This window comes from Sitophilus oryzae, unplaced genomic scaffold (assembly GCF_002938485.1).
Source record: "Sitophilus oryzae breed Bouriz unplaced genomic scaffold, Soryzae_2.0 scaffold_926_pilon_pilon, whole genome shotgun sequence".
NCBI classification, from domain to species: domain Eukaryota; kingdom Metazoa; phylum Arthropoda; class Insecta; order Coleoptera; family Curculionidae; genus Sitophilus; species Sitophilus oryzae.
In genome coordinates this window covers 1,311,121-1,335,760 of record NW_022147557.1, presented here as the reverse complement: position 1 = coordinate 1,335,760, position 24,640 = coordinate 1,311,121, and the positions used below count along the sequence as shown (strand labels likewise).

Genomic DNA, 24,640 nt, shown 5'->3' with positions numbered 1-24,640 from the left:
ACTGATCATAGCCCTCCTCAGACACTAAGTTGTTGCAGTAAATTATATCGATTTCTAAAAATTTGGGTTTGCCACCAGCGACGATGTTTTCGATTTTTTTTCTTTTTAATAATTAAGCTGTGCATAACAATGACTGCAGCCTCGACTATTTCTTGGTCGTCCATTATTTTCGCCAACACAACACTGCTGTGCGCGCACAAATGGATCACTTCATTCGTCGAAAAAATAAGTTTTTAATTTGAACGGAGCCGAGAGCGCGAACGAATGCCGTGCGCGCACGCTCAGCTCGTGCGTGCTCAAGTCTAAACGCACCATTACAATAGCAGTGTTGCACAACATCTTTTGATCTAGCTAACCTACCGACTTCAAATGGATAACATCTAGCAAGTTATATAGCATCGAAATTTGCCAAATATGACTAAAAAATATGTAACATGTTATATAACTTTGCTATATAGCAGTGTTATATAGCAAGTGTGGACCGTCCTTTATATTGAATTTAGAGGAACAAATTTCTATTTTAATTGAAACCACTAATTTAGTCCACTAATTTCAAGGTCTAAATGAAGCTTTAAGACTAAAGTTAAAACTAAACAGGTCATTCTTAAACCCAGCCACCCCGTCGAGCTCTCAATATTCAGACCATTCTTCCAGATTAAATTCTTGCATGTGATTAATTATCTGTGCACTGGTATGCGGTTATAAACTGTTTTGACACCTGCACCATTGTTCACATAGTCTATCAATCTCGAACGCTCTATTATCTTTTCATTGAATTATTAGCTAATCATCGCGAGGACCGCCACGGTGGAATTTTATGTAGTTTTCGCTTCCTGCATCGGTAATTAATTTTAAATCGATAAAGAGAAAAATGGATAAAATACGAAATTGTTGTGGGAATTGGCGCATCTAATTGATAAAGGAGCAGGGCAGAAGGAAATTGAGTTCTAGTTTTGTAGAATTTAATTAGTATTTGCTTTCGTTAATCTTTGATTACTTTCAATTAAATCAAATTGATATTTCAATTAATTTACTTGGTTTAGATTGATTTTGTTCTTTAATAATACAAGAAATAATAAATTTTCATTCCAATAATTTATTTTCAGTATTTAGTCCAGTAAATAGGGTTGAAACCAAGGTCTAATTTCTCGACCGCGACTTTTCTGGCGGATTGTGTACAGGGTGGGTCAAATTGAACGCTTTTAAAGGGAAACACTCTTTTCTATAGGAGATAGACGAAAACTAATATCGGTGTCTGGAGCTAAATTTTCATCAAAAACATGATGGTGAAAACCGCACATCGATATCTGTTACCGTTTCGGAGTTACGGAGTTAGATTTTCAAAAATGTGCATTTTTAACAAATCGCTGTAACTTGTTTGCTATGGAAAACTTTGTATTTCTATGAAAACATTTTCAAAGCACCTTTTGACATAGAATTTAATGGCTTAAGTAATTTTTTTTTAAATTTAATAATTTAAAATTTATCAACAGAAAAAATTATTTTTTATTTGGGACACCCTGTATATTTTTAATTAACTGAAAAGAACTTAAAATTACCTTTCCAAAAAATAGCACACTTAATATTTTGTTAAAATCCCCTTCGAAATATAGAATTTTTAAAAGTTCGCCATTTTTAACTAGTAGGCTTTGGAACCCTTATTGATGATATGCCCTTAAAGGAACTCGAAAACATATTTTTCCAGCTAGACGAGGCACCGCCTCGGAACGCTGAAGTCTTCATCAAATTTTTGCAGCCAATATTTCCAGAATAATTGAATAGCCAACCAAGATCCCAGCCGTTGGACGTCGAGGCCGCCGGACTTAGTGCCTATGGATCTAATCCTGTTTTTAAATTGCCCGTAAAATCTAGACAAGAATTAGAAATACTTAGCAGTTATGAGAGGGTATATTTCAGCCCCACTGATTTCATGAATTCCGCGAGAAATGTTCAAAAACGGCCCCGTCTGTCCATAACAGAAGACGGTCGATATTTCGAACACCTGTAGCAAAATCTCATGTCTTGGTTTGCTATTTATTTTTATTGTTATTAGATAAAGTTTAAATGTGTTGATGTTGGTTAAATATAGTTTAAATTGTTATAAAGTTCTGCATCTCTCATTTCAAATATTATTTTCGTTTTAATTGATCACGTCTAGAACTTTTTTGCATTACAGCCGGCGCCGGTCAAAGTCTAGTTATTTAATGTAAGCGAATTTTTATAAATTCTATATCTCGAAGAGGAATAGAGCAAAATATCAAGTGTGTTATATTTGTGGAAAGGTAATTTTAAATTCTTTTCAATAAATTAAAAATATTCAGGGTGTTCCATATAAAAATAAAATTTTCTGTTGAGAATTCTTAAATTATTAATTTAAAAAAAAAATACTTAAAGCATTATTATTCTACGTAAAAAGGTGCTTTGGAAATATTTTCATAAAAATACAAAATTTTCCATAGCAAAAAAGTTACAGCGATTTATTAAAAATACACATTTTTGAAAACTCCGTAACTCCGAAACCACCCGAAACGATAACAGATATCGCTGTTTTCACCATCACGTTTTTGACAAAAATTGAGCTCCAGACACCGATATTAGTTTTCGTCTACCTCCTATAGAAAAGGGTGTTTCCCTTTAAAGGCGTCCAATTTGGCCCACCCTGTACCTCCTATAGAGTAGTTAAAAAAAATGTAATTCAATGTAAGAAATGGACCCAAGTGGCCCAAAAATCAGTTCTTCGGCGACTATCCGCCAAAGTATGCAATTTACAACATTTTTCTTTAATAAGAAATGAAACTTGTAATGGTCCTTATCATTTTTCACATAGAGTCGGTAGTTTTTGAGATATTCTGTCTCGAAGATCCCTTAATTTCCCCTCCGAGTTTTAACATTCTGAAGATAGATTTCCTAAGCGTATCATTGATTGATAGAACAAATTGTTTAGTAACTCACCTAAAATTTAATATTTTTTGATGATTCAAAGTTCATTTAAAATTTAAAAGGTAGAATCAACAGCTATCACATTTTGAAACTTTTTTGAATTTTGTCATATTTTATGATAATAAAAAAACCGGGCAAACATTCCTTAACCCAAAAATTTTCAGATTTTTTGCAAACTTATCCATATTTCCACTAATAATAGCTTATTTGTCAAGATTTTTTTTAACAGTTGTTCATAGAATCTCTTTAAGCAACTCAGAAAGTTTGAAGTATTTGTTTAATCTGTACTAACAAGACTGTGAACAGACCTGTTGATCCGTTCGAACGGCCCTGTTGAACGGATCTGTTGACCCGATTAATCTGTTGAACAGATCTGTTGACCCGATTGAGCTGTTGGAATAGATTGTATTCAAAATGCCTAAAATATTAACAAAAGTTGAACGAGAAGTTCAGAGAAAGATTATAAATGCTGTTAGACATATACGAAAAGAGCATCTAGCCTTGAAATTAGAACGTGATGAGGGAGATGAAGCCCTAAATAGAATATTAGGTCCTATAACTTACCACTAAATAAACTCGCAGACAGAACAATAAAAAACAAGGAAGAGGAAATTATAAAGATGGAAACGATAACACCACTTTCATCGATAAAGAAACAACCAAAGTCCGAACGCAGTTCTCAAAAGTATGTTGAATGAAGTCTGGAAACAGTGATAATGATGATGATGTTTTTATGGAAGTGGAATCACTACAAGCATACTACTATATATAGAGTGATTAAACAATTTATCCTATCAATCAATGATACGCTTATGATCAATCTTCGGAGCGTTAAGACTTGGAGAGAAAATTTGTCATAAATAGCTAATAAAACAGTACATATAAATTAGGTTAAACAACAAACTAACCTGAAAAGTTCCTGGAATACATCCCCTATTCCTGGCAGAACATGATTTCGTTCCATTTCCTTGAATGATACAATCGCACACACCTTCTATACATCTTGAAGACTGGTCGGCTGCCCTACATTGCAAATCTGTCACGCAAGGCAATCCTAAACTTATTGCTTCATTGGATGTTTCTAACCTGGTTCTTATACCTGTCGTGGTTGGTGGTAAAGCTGTCAATATAATTAAATTTGTTAAAATTAAATGCTTGATAAAATATGTCTATACTATGTGGCGGATTCATTTCTCCAAAAATTCCTATATGGGTTTTTCACACTTCTGCGTTAATCCCAAACGGGAACTACTTGTCAGAAGTTAGGTTTAAAGATATACAAATTTGCCTAACGAACAAAAAAATGCTTAACGTGTCGGAAAGTTCATCTCTCTCCGTCGTCGTCAGAATCAAAAAAAATACAAAGAATAAAGAAAAAAACATTTAAAAATATTTAAACTCAACTATTCGAGAACACTTTTAGTTTTTTTTTTTAAATACGTCTACAAAAACTGTTGACGTTCTGTTAAAATGACATTTTTTATATCAAGCTAAATTTCAAAATTAACAATTACTACCTGATAACAATTACTTAATAAGGTAAAACCAAAAAACCCCAAACTTTCTGTATGATTATTTTTAATTTTTACGTATGTTATGTTTATTTAGGTTTTGTTCTTTAAAATCAAAAAAGCGATTGCCAAACATTACTAACATCTACAGATGCATGAGCGATACATTTATTTTTATTAGATTGTATTAAAAAAGCCTCTTTTATTTTTCTTTATTTTTCTTTTAGAGGCTATCGCTTCTTTCATTATAATTTTGGCGTTATTAAAATTTATTTGTGCCCTATGTCCCATGAATGCTGACAAATCTTAGATTTGTGAAAATCTCCCTTTCTTAAATAATCTTTATGTTCTTTAATTCTAACATTTAAGGATCTAGATGTTTCACCAATGTAAAATTTATCGCATACGCATGGTATTTGGTATAAGTATTACATTTTTTGTTTGTTGTTCTGTATTCATTGGTTTAGTATGTGATAAAATGGATCTAAGTGTATTTTGTGTTTTGAAAGATATTCGTATGTTATATTGTTTGCCTATCCTTCTTATTTTTTCCGAAGCTCCTCGTATGTATGGAATTGTAAGTTGTATATATTGTGTATTGTTATCATTGTGTCTATGATTTGGGGTTTGTATTTCGTTTAATCTTTTGTCAATAAAATATGGTGGATAGTCGTTTTTTATTAATGTATTTTTTATGTATTTTATATCTCTGTTTAGTGAAATGTCGTCTGAACATATTATTTTTGCCCTATCATATAAACTTTTTATAACACCTTTTTTACACTTATACTGTGATTAGATGTGAAATTTAAGTATCTATCTGTGTTTGTGGGTTTTCTGTAAACATCTAAAATTAGTTTATTTTAAAACTAACTAAAGCATCAAGAAATGGCAAACAATTACCTCTCTCTACTTCTAAAGTAAATTTCATGGTAGGTTCGCTAGAATTTATATAATCCAAAAAAATGTCTATTTCAGAAATGTTATGGTGCCATATTGCAAAAATATCGCATCAACATAACGCAGCTATATTACAGGCTTTTTTGAAAAACTATTTATTGTATTATTTTCAAAATCTTCCATAAAAATATTATTTAACAAAGGAGAAAGATGTATTCCCATTGTCATACCAAAATCTTGTTGAAAAAATTTATTATTTAATTGAAAATAAGTACTTTTAACACAAAGTGTCAACAATTCCAAAATACTGTCTATGTTTAATTTTGTTCTATCTATTAAATGTTTATCTTAATCTAATTTATCCCTAACTATTTTAAGTGATTTATCTACCAGCACATTAGTGAAAAGACTAACAACGTCAAAACTAACCTTTAAACTGTTAGGTGTTAGGTTATATTAATTTTTTAAATTTTTTCTATAAAGTGTGGTGTATTTTTAATGTATGAATCGGTGTTATTTGCAATCGGATTTAATATGTCTAGTAAAAATTTTGCTAACGGATGGAATGGAGAATTTATACTACTGACTATAATAGGTCTAAAGGGTATACCAATAAGCATTTTTTTGTTCGTTAGGCAAATTTGTATATCTTTAAACCTAACTTCTGACCAGTCGTTTCTCTTTGGGATTAACGCAGAAGTGTTTACATAAAATAAATATTTTATTTTGTAGATTTTCTTGCAGTGGCAAAAAACCCATATAGAAATTTTTGGATAAATGCTTGATTTCAGAACAGAATGTTTATTTTATAAGTTGTAGCAGAAAATTTATTCTAAGTGCACACTATATCTAACACTATACTCGTATACCTGTAGTTCCTCTTACCTGTAGTTGACGTAGTTGAGGAAATTGTAATAATGGAATTCGAGATAGGAGGTTCCATTGTAGTGATCCTTTGAGCTACGGTAGCTCTGGTAGTAACGTCTACTGGTCCTGGTGTAGAGCTGATTTTTTGGAGAATCGGTAATTCTGTAGTCTGCAAAAGATTTAAGATTAATACTGATGTTTTTTAAATTACTAAATTTATAATTCAATAATGCTATGACAACAGTTCATTCTTATTTATATTTAGTGTAAAATAATGACAATGGCAACGCCTATATTTGGAATTATCTTCTGAGATAAATTTAAAATTTTAATGTAGTAATACAGGGTGGGCCGAACTGTATTCCGGAAATTTCGGCAGCATATTTTGCAGATAAAAATAAGTATAAAGGTTCGTAGAAATGTATGTTCTAAAATGCTTAGTTTCGGAGACACGGGGTGTAAAAGTTTCATTTTTATGTCTATTTCTTTCAAATAATTTCTGATGTAACGTCAAATCGTGAAAACCGATGCCTGGGAGTTTTCTGACTTGAGAAATTTTATTTTGATGTCAATATGACCCCTATACAGGGTGAGTCTTAAATAAGTGCAAATATTTTCAGGGCTGGTAGATCTCGATAAAAGAAACATATTTTCTCTTCACCATTTATTACATAATTCTAAAATAACCGAGTTATTTAAGTTTGAAAATAAACAAAAATTATTTTTTTTTTAAATTTTGAGAGTCACCGGATTTTTCCTGTATTTGCATCCCTTTTAGTGCCGTAACCATGGGGAGTAAAGCCGTAACCATGGGGAGTAAAGCCGTAACTATGGTAATATCAGAGATTAAGAAATTATACCGTGGGAAAATTTGCGGTGAACAGGCAGTTCTAAAAAGTTTTCGAAAAATATACAAGGAAATTTAAAAGAAAATGCACGATTTTCAACATCTTTTTTTGCGAAAAAAGCTCACAAACGTGTTTCTGGGGTCGAAATATACCACCCCTGAAAATATTTGCATTTATTTAAGGCTCACTGTATATAGGGGGTGCCACCTACATGTGTTTTAACTATTTTGAAGTGTAATATATTTTCCGTGCCTGTATAAAACTACTGAGTGAGTAACATATTTATTAATTAATTAAAATATAGCTATTGCCAATGGTGACAGGTATTGATAATTTCGATTTCAAATATATCGAGACGTAGAAAAGACGTAGAAAACCCCATAAATATATCTTTTTTTCTCTGTAGTTTCCTAGAGGTACGGACGAAAAGTTATTATTTTTCAAACCAGTTAAAAATATGCAGATGGCGCCCTCTACAAGTAGGAGTCACATTGATATCTATATCAAATTTCTCATGTCGAAAAACTCCCAGACGACAATTTTTGTCCAAATATTGATGTTACTTCAGAAGTTATTTGGAAAAAATCGAAATAAGAATGAAACTTCTACACCCTGCGTCTCCGAAACTAAACATTTTAGGACATACATTTATACGAACTTTTTTAATTATTTTTAGTTATTTTTTACCTAAATTTCTGGAATACAATTCCGACCACTCTGTATAATAATTAATCTACTTAAGTCTCCTGTTAGCCTGGTGATGGGATACTAAAACCCCGAAACTAATAGAGGCAGTTTTAGCAAACAAATAATAAAAATCGCTGCTGAGTCTATCAAAATGTCGGTCTAATAATATTTTGACGTTTAAACTATTACTTCAAAAGCAATTAAAATATATGAATTATTAATTTTTTAATTAATTGTAGGTGCAAATCTAACAACTGGTGTTAATTCTAAATAAAATAGTTTTCTTACACTGGACACTGGAACTGAAGAACCATTTCCATTCAACTGCCCTCCTATTGGTGTGGTTGCCGCTTTGGTCAACACCGTATATTTCTTGATTTCGTTGACGGAATCCGGCGTGATTATAGCGTTAGTTTCGATATCTTCCGCCAGGGGCGTCGTAATCTCCTTGATAGGGGGCGGGGTTGTTGTCGGCTGACTTTGAAAGGCCGATCGTACGCACGAGTCACCTAACTAATGAAAGTTTACGCTATAATTTACATATTAATTATAAATCGGTGCGTGCTGGTTGATCTTAAGTAGGTACAGATGCCTAAGTTTACGAGAGATGTAGTGTCTTATTTTTCAATAAATGTGCATATTATACACGAAGTTTAAGGTGCTGTAATTTTATTAAGTGTTAGGTATTTTAAGTTATTGATAATATACAGTATAAAGAGTAACTAAGAAAAACAGTATTTGCAATTAATTAAAATATAATTTTAAAACGTTTAGGACATACAGCTATATATACAGCCTGGATAGCAAAGAAACAGCACTTTGTGGCTTCTTGGACATTGCAGGGGCGTTTGGCAATATACCTCACAAGGTGGTCAAGCGATCTCTTGAAACAAGAGGGGTGAACGGTACGATAATTCGCTGGTTTTGGGAAATGCTCTCAACACGAACAGCAGAGGCTGAGATAGGTACCAAAACTGTAGTTGTTAAAACAACGCAAGGAACTCCACAAGGTGGAGTGTCCTCCCCCCTACTGTGGAGCTTGGTAGTGGATGAACTACTGGAAGAATTAACTCTAGCGGGAATACACTGCATAGGGTACGCAGATGACATAGTGATCATTGCACGGGGGAAACATGAAGGCACCCTGTATGATATTATCCAAAGGGGACTCCGCATCGCTGAGAGATAGTGCAGGACTGTCGGGCTGAGTATTAACTCAGATAAAACCGCAGTAGTGCCATTCACCAGAAAGTGAAGTTTGAAAAACTTGAAAAGAATCCATCTAGATGGAAAGAAATACTGCCATCACAGGAAGTGAAATATCTGGGAATAATCCTGGATAGTAAACTTCTCTGGAACAGGCATATTAAGAACATTACCAGCAAAGCCACAAAGGCTCTCATGATATGCAGAAGACTGGCGGGAAATAGGTGGGGCTGCGCACCTAACATTTTGCGCTGGATGTATACCATGATAGTAAGACCCATGATTACTTATGGAGCAGTTGCTTGGTATACAAAACTAGAGCAACGTACAGCAAGGCAAAACCTGTGCAAAGTACAGAGACTGACATGTATCTGCATCACAGGTGCCATGAAAACATGTCCAACAGCAGCAATGGAGGTCATTCTAGACCTAACACTACTGCACATTGTCGTCGGTAGTTATGTCAATGCGACAATGATTAGAATGGTTACTGACGGAAACAGTACTGGGAGAATTTTCAGGTCAGGGGCTTGGAACACCCTCAAAAAGAAAATTCCACTTCTCCATCTCCCAGTGGATGACATACCAAGAATCTACAACTTTGAGAAACACCTCACCGTAGTATTGAGTAATAAAAAGGATTGGAAGAAAGAAACGCTTACTCAGTATATAAAAGACCATACCATCACGTGGTATACTGATGCTTCCAAAACCAAAGCAGGGACAGGGATAGGAGTATTTGGGCCGAGAACTGAATATTCCGAACCAATGGGCACCTACCCCAGTATCCTTCAAGCAGAAATTTGCGCTATCGAAAGATGCGAACAATTTATCTTAGATAGGAACTATCGAAAACAGGAAATTGTAATCCTATCCGATAGTCAAGCAGCACTTAATGCGATCAACTCAGTAACCATCAATTCGAAGTTGGTCAAAGAATGCCTAGAGAAGCTCAACAAATTAGGCAAAGAAAATAAAGTCCTCCTACTCTGGGTGCCTGCTCACCAAGGGATAGAAGGCAATGAAAAAGCAAATGATCTAGCTAGAAAAGGAGCGAACACTCCACTAACCGTTCTGTTTTCCAAACGGGAACCAACTGAAAGCGGAACTGAAGAATCTGGAAGACTCGATCCGTAACTTGGAATGGGTGTCCTCCAACGGTCTAAGACACTCGAAAAAGTTCCTTAGAACTTATGACCGAGAAAAATCAAAGGGTTTCCTTGATTTAAGTAAAAACAATCTTCGGATTGTCACGGGATTTCTAACAGGACGCTGTCTCCTCAACGAACATCTCAGTAGGCTGAAACTGAGAAACAACGGCGAATGCAGATTTTGTGGGGATAATGGGGAAACACCACAACACCTTAACACTGAGTGCGCCGAGACGACGACCATTCGTGCCATGAACCTTGGTACGTCTGATGTCGAGGATGGAGAGCTGGCCTCTGTGGAGCCGTCTCAGATACTGGCTTTTCTTAAAGCCCTGAGACTCTATGATGAGTTATAACGAGTTATAACTCAAGAAAGGGGAACACACAATAGATCTATAAGGTCGCGGTGATTAACTCCCCTCCTAAATATTCTACATTCTCTACATACAGCTATATGGAGATTTTTTCAAAAATTTAATCGAACAATCGTCTCCCTAAATAGTAGTACACTCGGTAGTACATATATCATTAAGGAACACCCTGTATAGAGAAGGTGGTGATAATTACAGTGGTCATCATTCTTATTGCTGAAACTAAGAGTGATACGAATCGGTGGCTAATTCTCGTAAAAAGCTTCTTGTAAAAAGCCATCTTAAAAAATAAGTCTTCTTTACTACAATACCCCACAACATTTTACTTTGAATTTTGGTGGTTTGAAGCCATTTAGAGTTAGCATCATCAAGAGATCTCTTATTAAAGCAATTTAAATCATCTACAGATGATGGTAATATAATTAGTGAAACGTAAAACGTACTTCTCGAAATAAAGAATATTGTTGTATTTGGTGTGAACCCGTGTTATTTTACTATTAACCATATTTTAAAATACAGGGTGGCGCCTCTCATACGCCGCTGCAGCTCCAAGTAGAACGGTAGTTTATATCGAAATTAATTTTGGCAGCATATGTAGGTTAACTGAAAGCATTTTTATAAAATATATAGAATTATACAGGGTGTCCCCAAAAAAAGTTACACATCAAAGTTATGTTTTTTCTAATGGATCACCCTATATATTAATTGATTTTCGGATTCTAGGAAAAAAATAAAGGTGTGTTTTATTAAAGAAGCATATACCAAAAATCTAAGGATTTTTTTTTCATATTTCACATTTTATGAAAATGAAGAGTAAATTTTAAAATTCGATAACAGCTACCTAAATTTTAGTTGACCTTGTATAGCCTGATATTTAATTACTGTAACCACTTATGTTAAACAAAATTGAAATTTGACCCGAAAAGTTATACAGGGTGAGACAAAATTAATATGGAACATTAGTCACTTTTAAAAGCAAGTTACTCCTTTATTTTAAATAGAACACCCAGTATATTTTTCTGGTGTTCAATGCGGAATTTAAATATCTTCAAAATATTATTAAGGTTGCCTACCCCTCAGACAACGATATTCCTAGATATTTTAATTTTTCTGATTTTGCGTCAGTAGATCTTTATTTTTGAAAAAATCTTGGAGATATACCTTTTGTTAATTTAACGAAAATTAAAAATTAGTAAAATACTCAACGGCAATAAAAAGATACACGTTTAAAACATATTTTAACTATTCCAGAATTAAAACTAGATATAAACCTATAATTATGTGACAACATTAGGCTAGATGAAATCAAATGCTCAAAATGCTTCCTATCCTGTTAAGTGCATAAAATGATTGTCTTTTCAAAAGGGTCTTTTACATGTTGTCGACAATAGTTAGTCGAGTTTTGTAAACACTGTCTTTAATATATCCCCATAAAAAACTAATTTAATGTAATGACACTATTAATTAGTGAATGCACGTTGCATTCACCAACTAATAGAATCATATCAATTCTTTGTGATGTAGGATAAGTTTGCATTTTCGGCAAATTTCTGAGAATTTTTTTTGTGTTTTGATTAACACAAAATGATAACAAGTTGTTAAAGTTGGACTAATTAGACAGCTATGATGAAGTAACGTCAGACATATCACAGCCATCCTAGATTTTATCAAATTATAAAGATCTACTCAGATCAAAGTTGGTTTATTGTTGGTATTTACTGTGATGTAGTAAGTTGTGTGTGTATTTATTGGAAAATGGCGCAAAAGGAATATACTGATGATGAGCTAACAAAAAAGGAATTCCTGCCGAATTCGCTTCAAGAGCTGCGAAGAGCAATTCTTCAGCACAAGGACTTGTACTTCTAAACGTTCTAAGAAGTAAATAAAATAGTAACAAGTTTCACAAAACTGTAAGAACAGCAATAAAATTATTTCTTGCCAAAAGCACAGTTCCTATAAACCCTGCTAAAGAGATTCAACCTAATTCAAACCGAAGATGCGGCTCTCATCAGGAGCATTGAAGTGTTCTATTAATTGGTGAATGTACATTACATTCACCAACTAATAGAGTCATATCAATTCTCTCTGAGGTAGGATAAGTTTGCATTTTCGGCAAATTTCTGAGAATTTTTTTTGTTTTAACTGACACAAAATGATAACTAGTTCTTAAAGTTGGACTATGCTTTTAAAGGCGACCAATGTTCAATATTAATTTTGTCTCACCTTGTATAACTTTTTGAATCAAGTTTTAGTTTGATATAAAGTACAATAGTTAGTTTAACTACATATTAGGCTATACCGGGTAAATTCCAATTTAGGTAGCTTTTATTGTAATTTAATTTTTTTTTCTTTTTATAGAAACTGTTAAATATGTCAAAAACTTTAGATTTGAGTCATATACTTCTCTTATAAAACTCACCTTTATTTTTCTCCCAGAATCCGAAAATCAATTAATATATAGGGTGCTCCATAACAAAAAATACAACTTTGATATGTAACTTTTTGGGGGACACCCTGTAGAACTCTCTATATTTCTAAAAAGTGCTTTGAATTAACCTTTTGAAAAAAACATATGCTCACAAAATGTCATATCAATGCAAACTGTCGTTCTCCTTGGACCTACCGCAGCGTTTGAGAGGCGCCCCCTGTATATAGGTGCTTAAAGATTATAGGTAAATAAAATTTATAACAACACATTTCGCAGAGAATTAATTTGTTAAGAAGTTTCTGTTATACCTGTTTAAATGGTGAATTACAGGAACATCTTCCAAACAAGTTAGGAATGAGGAAATCACAATGGCTGTCTGCTGTCCATAAACGACAGTGAGCATTGCTGTAGCACACATTTCCTGGCCTAGCAGCTGAAACAAAAATATTAAATATAGAAAATCGGTATAAATAAAGAGCAGATATACTTGAGATTTTTCCAAATTTGTCTTTTTAAATTAGTTTCATTATTATTAGCAGTAGTAAAATTATTGTAAGAGTTTTATACTTTACAGAAAGAAATTATCGGAAGTAATTACCCAAGTTTGATGCACTTGGGCAATTACCGATTATTTTTCATGAAAGCATGTTGTTTAAAAACTGCATGAGTTTATATTCATATTTTGCCATAAGACTCCGAAGGAGGAGGACTCTTCCAAAATATGAATATAAACGAATGCTGTTTTTTATTGACAACATGCTTAAATGAAAAATTATCAGGTTAATTTTGACGCACGAGTGTAATTCGGTAGAATATATCCCAAATAAAAAACATGATAACGAGTGAAAATACATAGATTTTTTAAAAACATTTATTTGAACATATTAAAAAAATCTGTTTAAAAATGAAACAATAAAATTAAACAGAACTTATAATATTACAAATTAAAAATTACATGAAGAATTGCAGTGAAAAACACAGTTATAAAAATTATTATGTTTAAATTCCGTTGCGGTACTTGAAGATGCAAAATTTTTTTTGGAATTGAAATTAAAAAAACCTAGAGTAGGTACAAAAACATTAGTATTAGACAGTTAAAGCAAGGCACAATACGTATACGTATCTCTCGACACGTAACGCTGAAACTTACGTTACGTCTGCCGTTGCGTTGTCGTGTAAACAACAGTTAAAGCAAGTATTTTGACGTACGTAACGCAAATGGTACATTGGTAATTCTAAATTATTTTGTGAAACAATTTATTTAATTTTAAAATTGAAAATGGATATCTATTATTCCATTGATTCCACATTAAATTTATAAAAGTAATATCGAAAAATGAAGAAAATTATAAACGGAAATTATTTTATTACAGAAAGTAGTCCTTACAACTTAAAATGCTCTTCGTAATAAAAAAATATTTGAAAACAGACACAGCTTTATGATTATTTATTAGATTCCATCTTTTAGAATCCTCATATGGATTTTAGCTATAAGAACTAGCATTTAATTAAATAGATTCCAAAATGAGTTTATTATGATGCTTAATATTTTCATACTAATTTATTGTAATAAAATAGGCCCAGTTCTGTGACTGGACCCAAAATTTATGAAATAACTTAATTACTAGCCAGTTGTGGAAACGAGTTGTTAGTGAATTTGTACGTTCGGCATCATTCGGGTGAAAATCGAAACTCCTTCGGCTCGATACGTTTGCGTTTTGTACGTACGTAAAGGCACGTAAAGATACGTATCACGTATCCGTAAACGCAAGTGAATTTCTCACTGCGCAAGCGTACATGTCAAACGATACGTTTACGGCTACGTCTTTGGCCGTGCTTTAACTGTCTATTATTATTAGAACTTCTAGCAGTTTCATTGTCTCTCATTTTTTCTACTATATTTACATAATGTTTATCATCGAGTTGAAGGTAAGGTTTAACTGACTTCGGGTTTGCGTGCCCAGTTATTTTGACCATTGTGTTCTCATCAACTCCTTTCTTTGCTAGTGTCGACACAGCTGTTGCAACTAGCGAATAATTAGAAATTTTTACTTTCTCCGTAGCCAAACCTGATTTTTTCGCTTCGATATACACCCATTGAGCAACAGTATTTTTCCCAACAGGAACGTTCTTGAACCATTTTCCCATTTTCCAGGAAGGATTTACAGTTAAACAAGGTTTATCTCCTCCTTGAGTGGTTTTATCGAATATCGGGTTGTATTCAATGCGACCGGTGGGTTGTCCTATATTGTTAATATCATATTTAAATAGGAAACAAAACATTTTCCTCCCTCTCCTCGCCATGCCAATTCGTAGGATAATACAATTTTTTTGCAAACCATCGGGACATTCTTCATTACAATTTCTTACCATCAATTTGAATTCTTCGTATTCGTATTTGAGTGCCTTACAGTTTTGTTTTCTTTTTAGAGGGTCCATCTGCAATTCCTTCCTATTGGCACTTTTTGCCTCTCGGGAGATTTTAAATTCGGTGTCAGTAAAAGGATTAAATTTAATATTATATACTTTTTGGTATTTTTCCATTAATAGCTTGGCTGTTACATTCCAAATAGTTTTTACCGTAAAATACTTATAGTCTTGGCCGTTTTTCCTTTTCATACTAAATGCCCAATCGGTCAAAATATTGGCCAGTGCTGAGATTGAGTTCCAATAGCCGATAGTTCGCATCCAAAATGTAGTTTCTATCTTTTATAATGTTCATAAACTGTTCCCATACATACTGGTGATTAATTATAGTGTTTTTCGGCTTACTTTCGGCAACTTTTTTTCAATTGCCCTTAAAGAATCGTTTCCAAATCGAGAAATTTTTAGAATACCTACTATAAAAATAATTTACGTCTAAGTTACAAATGTGTCATTGTCACTTAGACATTCTGCGGGAAATTTTCGCCGGGTAATTTTCGATTTTAGCGGGCAATTTTCACTGAAAATTACCCGCTTTATATGGGATTTTTTGTACATGAGTGAAATATTCCCTATAATAAGATAAGGAAAAGACAGATAATGTTGTTAATTTCAATCTCAAACATAAATATTTAATAGTAGTCGCGTCTAATAGGGACAGCACAATTATGCCGCTGTATCCATGTTTTTACAAGAGAAATTACAGACGCACATGCCGAGACAAATTATCTCGCGCGACGCATTCTTCCATGTTTTTTCTTCTATTTAACGGCCCAGGGGGGTCTGTGGATTCATTTGATATGCAAATCGAGTCATTACAATAAAATTATTGTCGGTCTCTTGATATGACAGACGCGTGTATTTATAAAGATTTAATTTGTGCGTTTTTTAATTGACGGTGATTAATCTCGTGGTATTTTAATTATTTGTTCTGAAATGTAAACATGCAGAAACATATATCAAACGCCCAAAATGCCTGTATTAAAATTCGAAAAACATAATTATTACTTAAAACTTCTGTTTCTTGAAAAATATTCTGGATTTTTCATCTCTACCTACAAAATAAAAAAGGTTGCTTTTTATAAACATCACGGCGCTGAATTCAAATGGAAAAACCAAACCAAACTAAAACCTTTGAGTAAAACAAATTTGCCTAACCGACAAAAAATAACTTTATGTAATGTTATTTTAACAGAACGTAGTTGATAGATGTATATGTATTCTTAAGTTATAAGTTAGTTTTACATTGTTGAAACATCTAGACCCTAAAATGTTCGAATTAAAGAACATAAAGATTATTTAAGAAAGAGAGATTTTCACAAATCTAAGATTTGTCAGCATTCATGGGACACAGGGCACAAAATAATTTTAATAACGCCAAAATTATAATGAAAGAAGCGATAGCCTCTAAAAGAAAAATAAAAGAGGCTTTTTTAATACAATCTAATAAAAATAAATGTATTGCTCATGCATCTGTAGATGTTAGTAATGTATGGCAATCGCTTCTTTGATTTTAAAGAACATAACATAAATAAACATAACATACGTAAAATTTGAAAATAACCATACAGAAAGTGTGAACCATACATAAACAAACATAACATACGTACGTAAAAATTAAAAATAATCATACAGAAAGTTTGGGGCTTTTTGGTTTTACCTTATTAAGTAATTGTTATCTCAGGTAGTAATTGTTAATTTTGAAGTTTAACTGGATATAATGTAATTTTAACAGAACGTCAACGGTTTTTGTAGACGTATCTTTTTTAGAAAACTGAAGTGTTCTCGAATAGTTGAATTTAAATATTTTAAATAGTTTTTTTTCTTTATCCTTTGTATTTTTTTTTTGGCTTCCGACGACGGAAAGAAATAAACTTTCCGAAACGTTAAGCATTTTTTTGTTCGTTAGGCAAATTTGTATATATGTAAACCTAACTTCTGACAAGTAGTTTCCGTTTGGGATTAACGCATTAGTGTTTACAAAAAATAACTATTTTATTTTGTAGATTTTCTTGTAGTGGCGAAATACCCATAAAGATTTTTTGGAGTGACCAAAAATGCCTAACGTGTCAGGAGACATATCTCCGCTCGTCATCAGAAGCAAAAAAACGCAAAGGACAAATAAAATCTATTTATAATATCCAATTATATCTTAAGAATACATATACATCTATCAACTATGTTCTGTCAAAATGACATTACATGAAGTCAAACTTCAATTTGACAGTTGCTACCTGGTAATAATTACTTTAAATTAAATATTATAAGAGTAATTTCCGTTACTAGAACTTACAAAGATTTATATAAGATACAACTGTTACTATATTAACACTAAAAGTTTTTAATGTAATACTGGCAGCACTAACAAGACCGAATTGTTATAGTAGTGATTAACAACACGCGTACATAACTGCAGCTGTCTAATTTGTATAAATGGGGTTACCACAAATCCTATATATACTCTGTTTTTTTTTTCTCAGGTAAGATTTCGACAGACGATCACAGAAAAAAGCAGATGACGTCCCATACCAATCTATTTATTTTACTAAAAAAAGTTTCTAGTAACTTTTAAGTTAACTATGGATTAGTTTAAATATAAATCCGTCATGCGTCGTCTCTTGTTGTTTTTAACCAGTTTTATTGGTTTATTTCAAAAATGACAGATCGTATTTCAATTTTATTGGTTTGACGGAACGTTGAACGACAAACGGACGCCGGCGTCGATGCGTATGAACTCGCCTTTAGATTTTTGACGCTCGTCAAAGTCTTGCCAAATTATAGGTTATAATTTTGTGTCAACATTTGTCAAATACCCTATGTTTTGGAAGATGATGCACTTTGATTCGTGTTATTACGTGTGTTTTGTGTCTTTTGAAGTCAAGTGGAGGAAAAATCGAGTGAAAATTAACTGTAAACCCAGAGCACAGTTTATGATTAATACTCGCTGCCCAGGCAGAAAGTACTATAAACCAATAAAGTTACCATCAATAAAGTTCGTATACCATCTCGTCGTAGATAAGTGCATCTCGTATATGGTAGAAGGACCATACTAAACCATATACTAAACACATAGTAACAACTGGAGTAGCTGTAAAATATCGACATCACACAATAGGTATATAATTGATTCTAGTACTGCAGAAAAATAATGTCAAAAGGTTTTGGTTTAAAAAATTAAGATTAAAGTTAATTAATCAACCTTTAAGGTATAAAATTTGGTAAGTGTTATTATTAATAAAATAGTTTGTTTTATTTATGTTGTTTTATTTATTCCTGTGGAATATTACAAATTTGTATTTGTACATAAGTAAGTTATATTGATAAATATAATCATAAATGCGGGAAGTTTCATGAAGCTGGAAAGTAAGAAATAGTTCTTTTTATATTTTTTTGGTATGTGGTATCTTGTTCTTGTTTGTTTTGTATTAACACATACCCTTTTTTTGTTAAATAAAATAACTCGATTACATTTTTTCAGTTTTATACAGTTTTTTACAATATTTTGAAGTAATCACTTGTCAGTCAAATTTTAAATATATTAATTTCCCGCTATGCGTTTTTGTACCAACTTATTTCTTTGTAAAATAAAATAAACTACTTTGAAATTAAAATGACAGACACATCTATCACTGTCAAGGATCTTGTCGTTGGAGAGACTATAACTCATTAATGTTACCATCGTCGGTAAAGATTACTAAAAGTTTTATAAAATGGTGATGGAAAATTTTATATCACCTTGTTATACAGGGTTGTTCACCATATACGACACGGAGTATTGTAACTAAACGATTAGATTTTTACAAATTGTAAGTTTTGGGTTCATTGGAGGACTGTTAGAGCTACAATTTAAAAATATTTTTACAAGATACAGAGTGTCCCAAATAAATAAAAAATATCAAAGTTGTATTTTTTTAAAGGGAACACCATGTATATTATTGCATTTTTAGTTTCTACGATTAAAATAAAGGTAAATTTGATTAAGGTTTATTACACTTAAACCTTACCGTTTTTGAAATATTTTCAATTTTGCGAAATTGCAGTATAAATTTTAAGGCTTCATTTCTCGGAGGATATCAAAGTTTTTAATACTAAATATTTACTGGAGTTTACTTATTGATCAGTTATTGTGTTGCAATAATAAAAATTATACTACCTTATACAGAGTGTCTAAAAATTTATTTTAAATAATTACAAGCTTTAAACGGCAATAACTTATTTACTTTAAATAGAACACCCTGTATATTTTATGAGAATCGGATGCACAATTTAATTGTCTATCAAATTGTATTATACCACTTCTTACCTATTCCTTCAAGTTTTCGTAGAAAATGCATTTTCTTATAATTTACGCCTCATTTATCACCATGGAATATTGACATTTTAGATTGTTTTTAAAACAACAAATGTACAAAATGTACAGGCTAGTAATATTATAGTTTTTAGTGAAACGATAATATTACTAGCCCATTTATATACAAAAAAAACTATTTAAATCTTTATGAAAGAGTATACCATTAATTAAATATACCACCAGTATTTCCGCCCAAATACTAATTAACAACATACATAATTATGTTCGTTAATAAATTATTCTAAATAAATGTGGATTTGAATCAGAAATCAATATAATAATAAGTCATGAAAATAAACGTCTCTGTTGTTATAAATAAGCATTTGTCAAAAACTTAAATATCATTTTTAATGTGTTACTTTTTACCACACTGTCTAATACACATACATAATTCAGTTTTTTAGTATTTGGAGCAATTATTATTAATCAACGCAAACAGTCAATTAATGTAGTTTGAATACTGGAATCATATTAATTGGTCCTCTTTAACAAATATTTAAACAGTTTTTTTTAATTTTTTAATGAAATAAACGAACTGTATCGACAATATTAGTATCTGTACTATTTAAAAATATTCTAAAATGTCAGTATTCCATGGGTATAGTGATAAATGAGTTGTAAATTACAAGAAAATGCATTTTCTACGGAAACTTGAAGAGATAGGTAAAAAATGGTATAACACAATTTGATAGACAATTAAATTGTGCATCTGATTCTCATAAAATATACAGGGTGTTCTATTTAAATTAAACAAGTTATTGCCGTTTAAAGCTAGTAATTATTTAAAATAAATTTTTAGACACTCTGTATAAGGTAGTAAAGTTTTTATTATTGCAACACAATAACTGACCAATAAATAAACTTCAGTAAATATTTAGTATTAAAAACTTTGATACCCTCGGAGAAATGAAGTCTTAAAATTTATACTGCAATTTAACAAAATTGAAAATATTTCAAAAACGGCAAGGTTTAAGTGTAAAAAACCTTAATCAAATTTACCTTTATTTTAATCGTAGAAACTAAAAATGTAATAATATATAGGGTGTTCCATTTAAAAAAATAGAACTTTGATATTTTTTATTTACTTGGGACACTCTGTATCTTGTAAAAATATTTTTAAATTGTAGCTCTAATAGTCCTTCAACGAACCCAAAACTTAGAATTTGTAAAATCCTAGTCGTTTAGCTACAATACTCCGTGTCGTATGTGGTGAACAACCCTGTATATCTCTAGGTTATAGTCACCATATAAACCTAATATATTACTGGGGTAACATTATAAAACCCTTAAAAATGTATGTATACCTTAATATAGCCCTTATATATGTTTATGTTACCATAAGTTGTGACAAATGTTTATTGGTTGGGGTCGAAATATACAATGCACCCCTGCAAATATTTGTGCTTATTTAAGACTCACCCTGTATATAATAGGTACACCGATCTCTATACAATGCAAATGGGATTATCTCGACCGTCAAAACAAAACCATCAACAACTCGAGGTTGTTGTCCGTTCTTGTCTATCATCTCGCGCTCGTATCATCTTGCCTATTGAATGTTATCGATTGCGGCCGTGCCTATTGAAACCCGCGGTCGGTATTTTGCTAAGTGGTACCTTGGTCGTACCATAATTGTTCGTTTTTCTAAACGATTTCCATTCTTTCCAGCCCCGTAGCGGCGGCCGTCGAGGCTCGTGTGGTAGCGATCGCGAGAGTACCGTGTCATTAGGTGCTGCGAAAGCAGAAAAGTGACAGCAGAATGAGATATACCCGGGCGGATATTAGCTTTTCTAGTGCTGCTAATAGAGTAGTACATAGTTTTTTGCATTCGAAATTGACAGGTTCAATTGGTCGTTATTACTATGAACTTAAATTATGCAGGAATGGCAGAATTTTAAACTAGCGATTTACATAAAATTTAAAAATCTTCAACAATTTTCTGATCGAAATAATTAAAATTAATTTGGATTAGTTAATACATTTATAATTCAAAAACGGCTGGATTGATTTTATCGATCTATGATTTGCTGGATTCGTCTTGGACCAGAATAACAAAATAACTATTAGAATATCAGAATTATTCAAGAAAAAAAAATAGAGATGATTATTTTTTAAATAAATTAGGTTTGGAGCTCGGCCATCTTCTGCAATTGACAGCTCACCTCACGACAGGTGTGCTTATAGCTTACTTTTAATAATTATTGATATACAGGGTGGTCCAAACTGTATTCCGGAAACTTTGGCAGCATATTCTGCAGATAAAAGTAAGTAAAAAGTTCGTATAAATGTATGTCCTAGAATGCTTAGTTTCGGAGATACAGGGTGTAGAAATTTCATTTGTATTTCAATTTTTTCCAAATAATTTCTAAAGTAACGTCAATATTTGGATGAAAATTGGTGGATGGGTGTTTTTTGAAATGGGAAATTTGATTTTGATGCCAATATGACTCCCATTTGTAGGTGGCGCCACCTACATGTGCTTTAACTGTTTTGAAGAGAAATAACTTTTCGTCGGTACCTGTATAACTACTGAGCAAAAAAATATACATTTTCGACTTTTTTTACATAAAAAAGGTCTCTTGATAAAAATACATATGCTACGAGGAATGGTTCTCGAGATATTTGGAATCGAAATTATAAATACCTGTCATCATTGACATAAATTACAGATGTTGACTAAATAGTTATTAGACTGAAATCATAAATTTGAAATCTTTTTGTGTCAAAAGTTCAAAAGAAACTGTTTAATCATCATTTTTTTCGCAGAAAAACTTATGATTAATTTAAAAAAATAAAAATTTATTATTTCAGTCAAATAACTATACTCAACGTGTGCTTATTTTTTGTCAATAATGACATGGTATTGACTATTTCCATTCTAAATATCTTGAGAACGGTTGCTCGTAGCGATTTTTACCAAGAGACAATTTTTACATAAAAAGTCATGGAAATGTATATTTTTTAGTCAGTGGTTTAATACAGGTACGGTCGAAAAATTATTACTCTTCAAAACAGGTAAAAAACATGCAGGTGGCGCCCTCTACAAATAGTAGGGGGTAATTTTGACATCAAATTCAAATTTCTCGTGTCACAAAACTCCCAGATACCAATTTTCATCCAAATATTGACGTTACTTCAGAAATTATTTGGAAAAAATCGAAATAAAAATGAAATTTCTACACCCTGTATCTCCGAAAATAAACATTTTAGGATATACATTTATACGAACTTTTTTACTTATTTTTATCTACAGAATATGCTGGCGAAGTTTCCGGAATACAATTCGGACCACCCCGTATACTGCAAATCAGTATCATAGGTACTAGATACATGGAATAAGCATTCAAGGGACATGATGGAAAAATAGCATATTTAAATATAGAAAGATATTGAAATATACAGGGTAGTCCGAATTGTATTCGGGAAACTTCGGCATAGTCATAGAGGGCAGAGTATTCTAAAACGATTAGTTTCGGAGATACATGGTTGTGAAAATGAAAGTTTCATTTTTATTTCGGGCTTTTTCAGATAATATCTGATCTACAGGGTGTCCCAAAAATTAGTACAGATATTTTAACTGGCAACAGGGCTATGAGGTTTTCTCGCGAAAATTTTTTTTGGAAAATTTAGAATTTCTTGAAAAACATTTTGGAATTTTTTTTATTTTTTAGTTAAAAAACATTATTTATTGATAATATGGCAACATAGGTAGTAGATTAAATTTGCAAGAAAGAAAACCCGAAAAGATTCAGTGGATCTCAAAATTTTAGCAAAAAATATTTCTTTTTAGAAATTTTCAAAGTAAAATAATTCGGTTATTTTGAACTTATTTGAACGGTAAAGCAAATTATGTTTCTTTTATCGAGATATACCACCCCTTAAAATATCTGTACTTATTTCTGGGACACTCTATATAGTCGATATTGGGATAAAAATTGGCGTGTCGAAGTTTTTTGTCATATGACTCCTACTTGCAGGGGACGCCACAACTGAGTGAGTGAAACAATATACATTTCCATCGTATTCTACGTACAAAAAGGGGTCTCTAGGTAAAAATCACTAGAAGTAATGGTTCCCAAGATATTTGGAATAGAAATAGTCCATACATGTGACGATTGACGAAAATTGAACATAATATTAGACACAAATAATATATTTGATTTTTTTTTGTGCTAAAAGTTCAACAGAAACTCTTTTATCATAATTTTGTCTAAAAGTAATTATGATTGATGCAAAAATATAAAACGTCCCCAAATTTATCATTTTAGTTAAATATCTATCTAATCAACATGTGTAGTTTTTGTCAATAATAACATGTATTCACTATTTCCATTTCAAATATCTTAAGAACGGTTACTCGTAACGATTTTGACAAAGATACCTTTTTTTACGTAGAAAATCACGGAAATGTATATTTTTCCACTCAATAGTTTTATACAGATCTGGACCAAAAGTTATTAGGTACTCTTCAAAACAGTTAGAGAACCTGTAGGTAGTGATTGGCGCCCCCCTACAAGTAGGAATGATATTGACATCGAAATCAAATTTCTCACGTGAAAACACTCCCAATTTTAGGCACCAATTTCCATCCAAATATCGATATATTATATACTAGTTCATAAATTATTTGGCAACCCCAGAAATAAAAATAATACTTCTTCACCCTGTATTTTCGAAACGAATTATTTTAGAACATACATATATACGATCTTTTTTACTTGTTTTTATCTGCAGAATATGCTGCCGAAGTTTCTAGAATACAATTCGGACCACCCTATATAGAAAATATTTAAATCGAGATGTAAAGAAAAATATAGAAGACAAATGACAATAACTGTCAAATAGATTGGTCTGACTTGTTCATAGATAAAAGAAAATAATCTACTATTAAGATAGATATGAAACTTAATAGTAAAATTTTGGGTCAAAGCGCCCCGCCGTGTTTTTAGTGGAGAC

General features: G+C 32.0%; 1 protein-coding gene across 1 annotated transcript in view; it reads right to left on the bottom strand.

Annotated features, from left to right (window-relative positions):
• Positions 1 to 24,640, bottom strand: part of LOC115890792 — a 211,859-nt gene that overhangs the window by 12,836 nt on the left and 174,383 nt on the right. Inside the window, exons 4-7 of the mRNA XM_030911130.1 lie at positions 13,218 to 13,342; positions 8,042 to 8,266; positions 6,237 to 6,387; positions 3,849 to 4,060 (exon numbers count right to left, since the gene is read on the bottom strand). Coding sequence (XP_030766990.1) covers positions 3,849 to 4,060; positions 6,237 to 6,387; positions 8,042 to 8,266; positions 13,218 to 13,342 — 713 coding nt within the window. The remainder of the gene's footprint in view (positions 1 to 3,848; positions 4,061 to 6,236; positions 6,388 to 8,041; positions 8,267 to 13,217; positions 13,343 to 24,640) is intronic.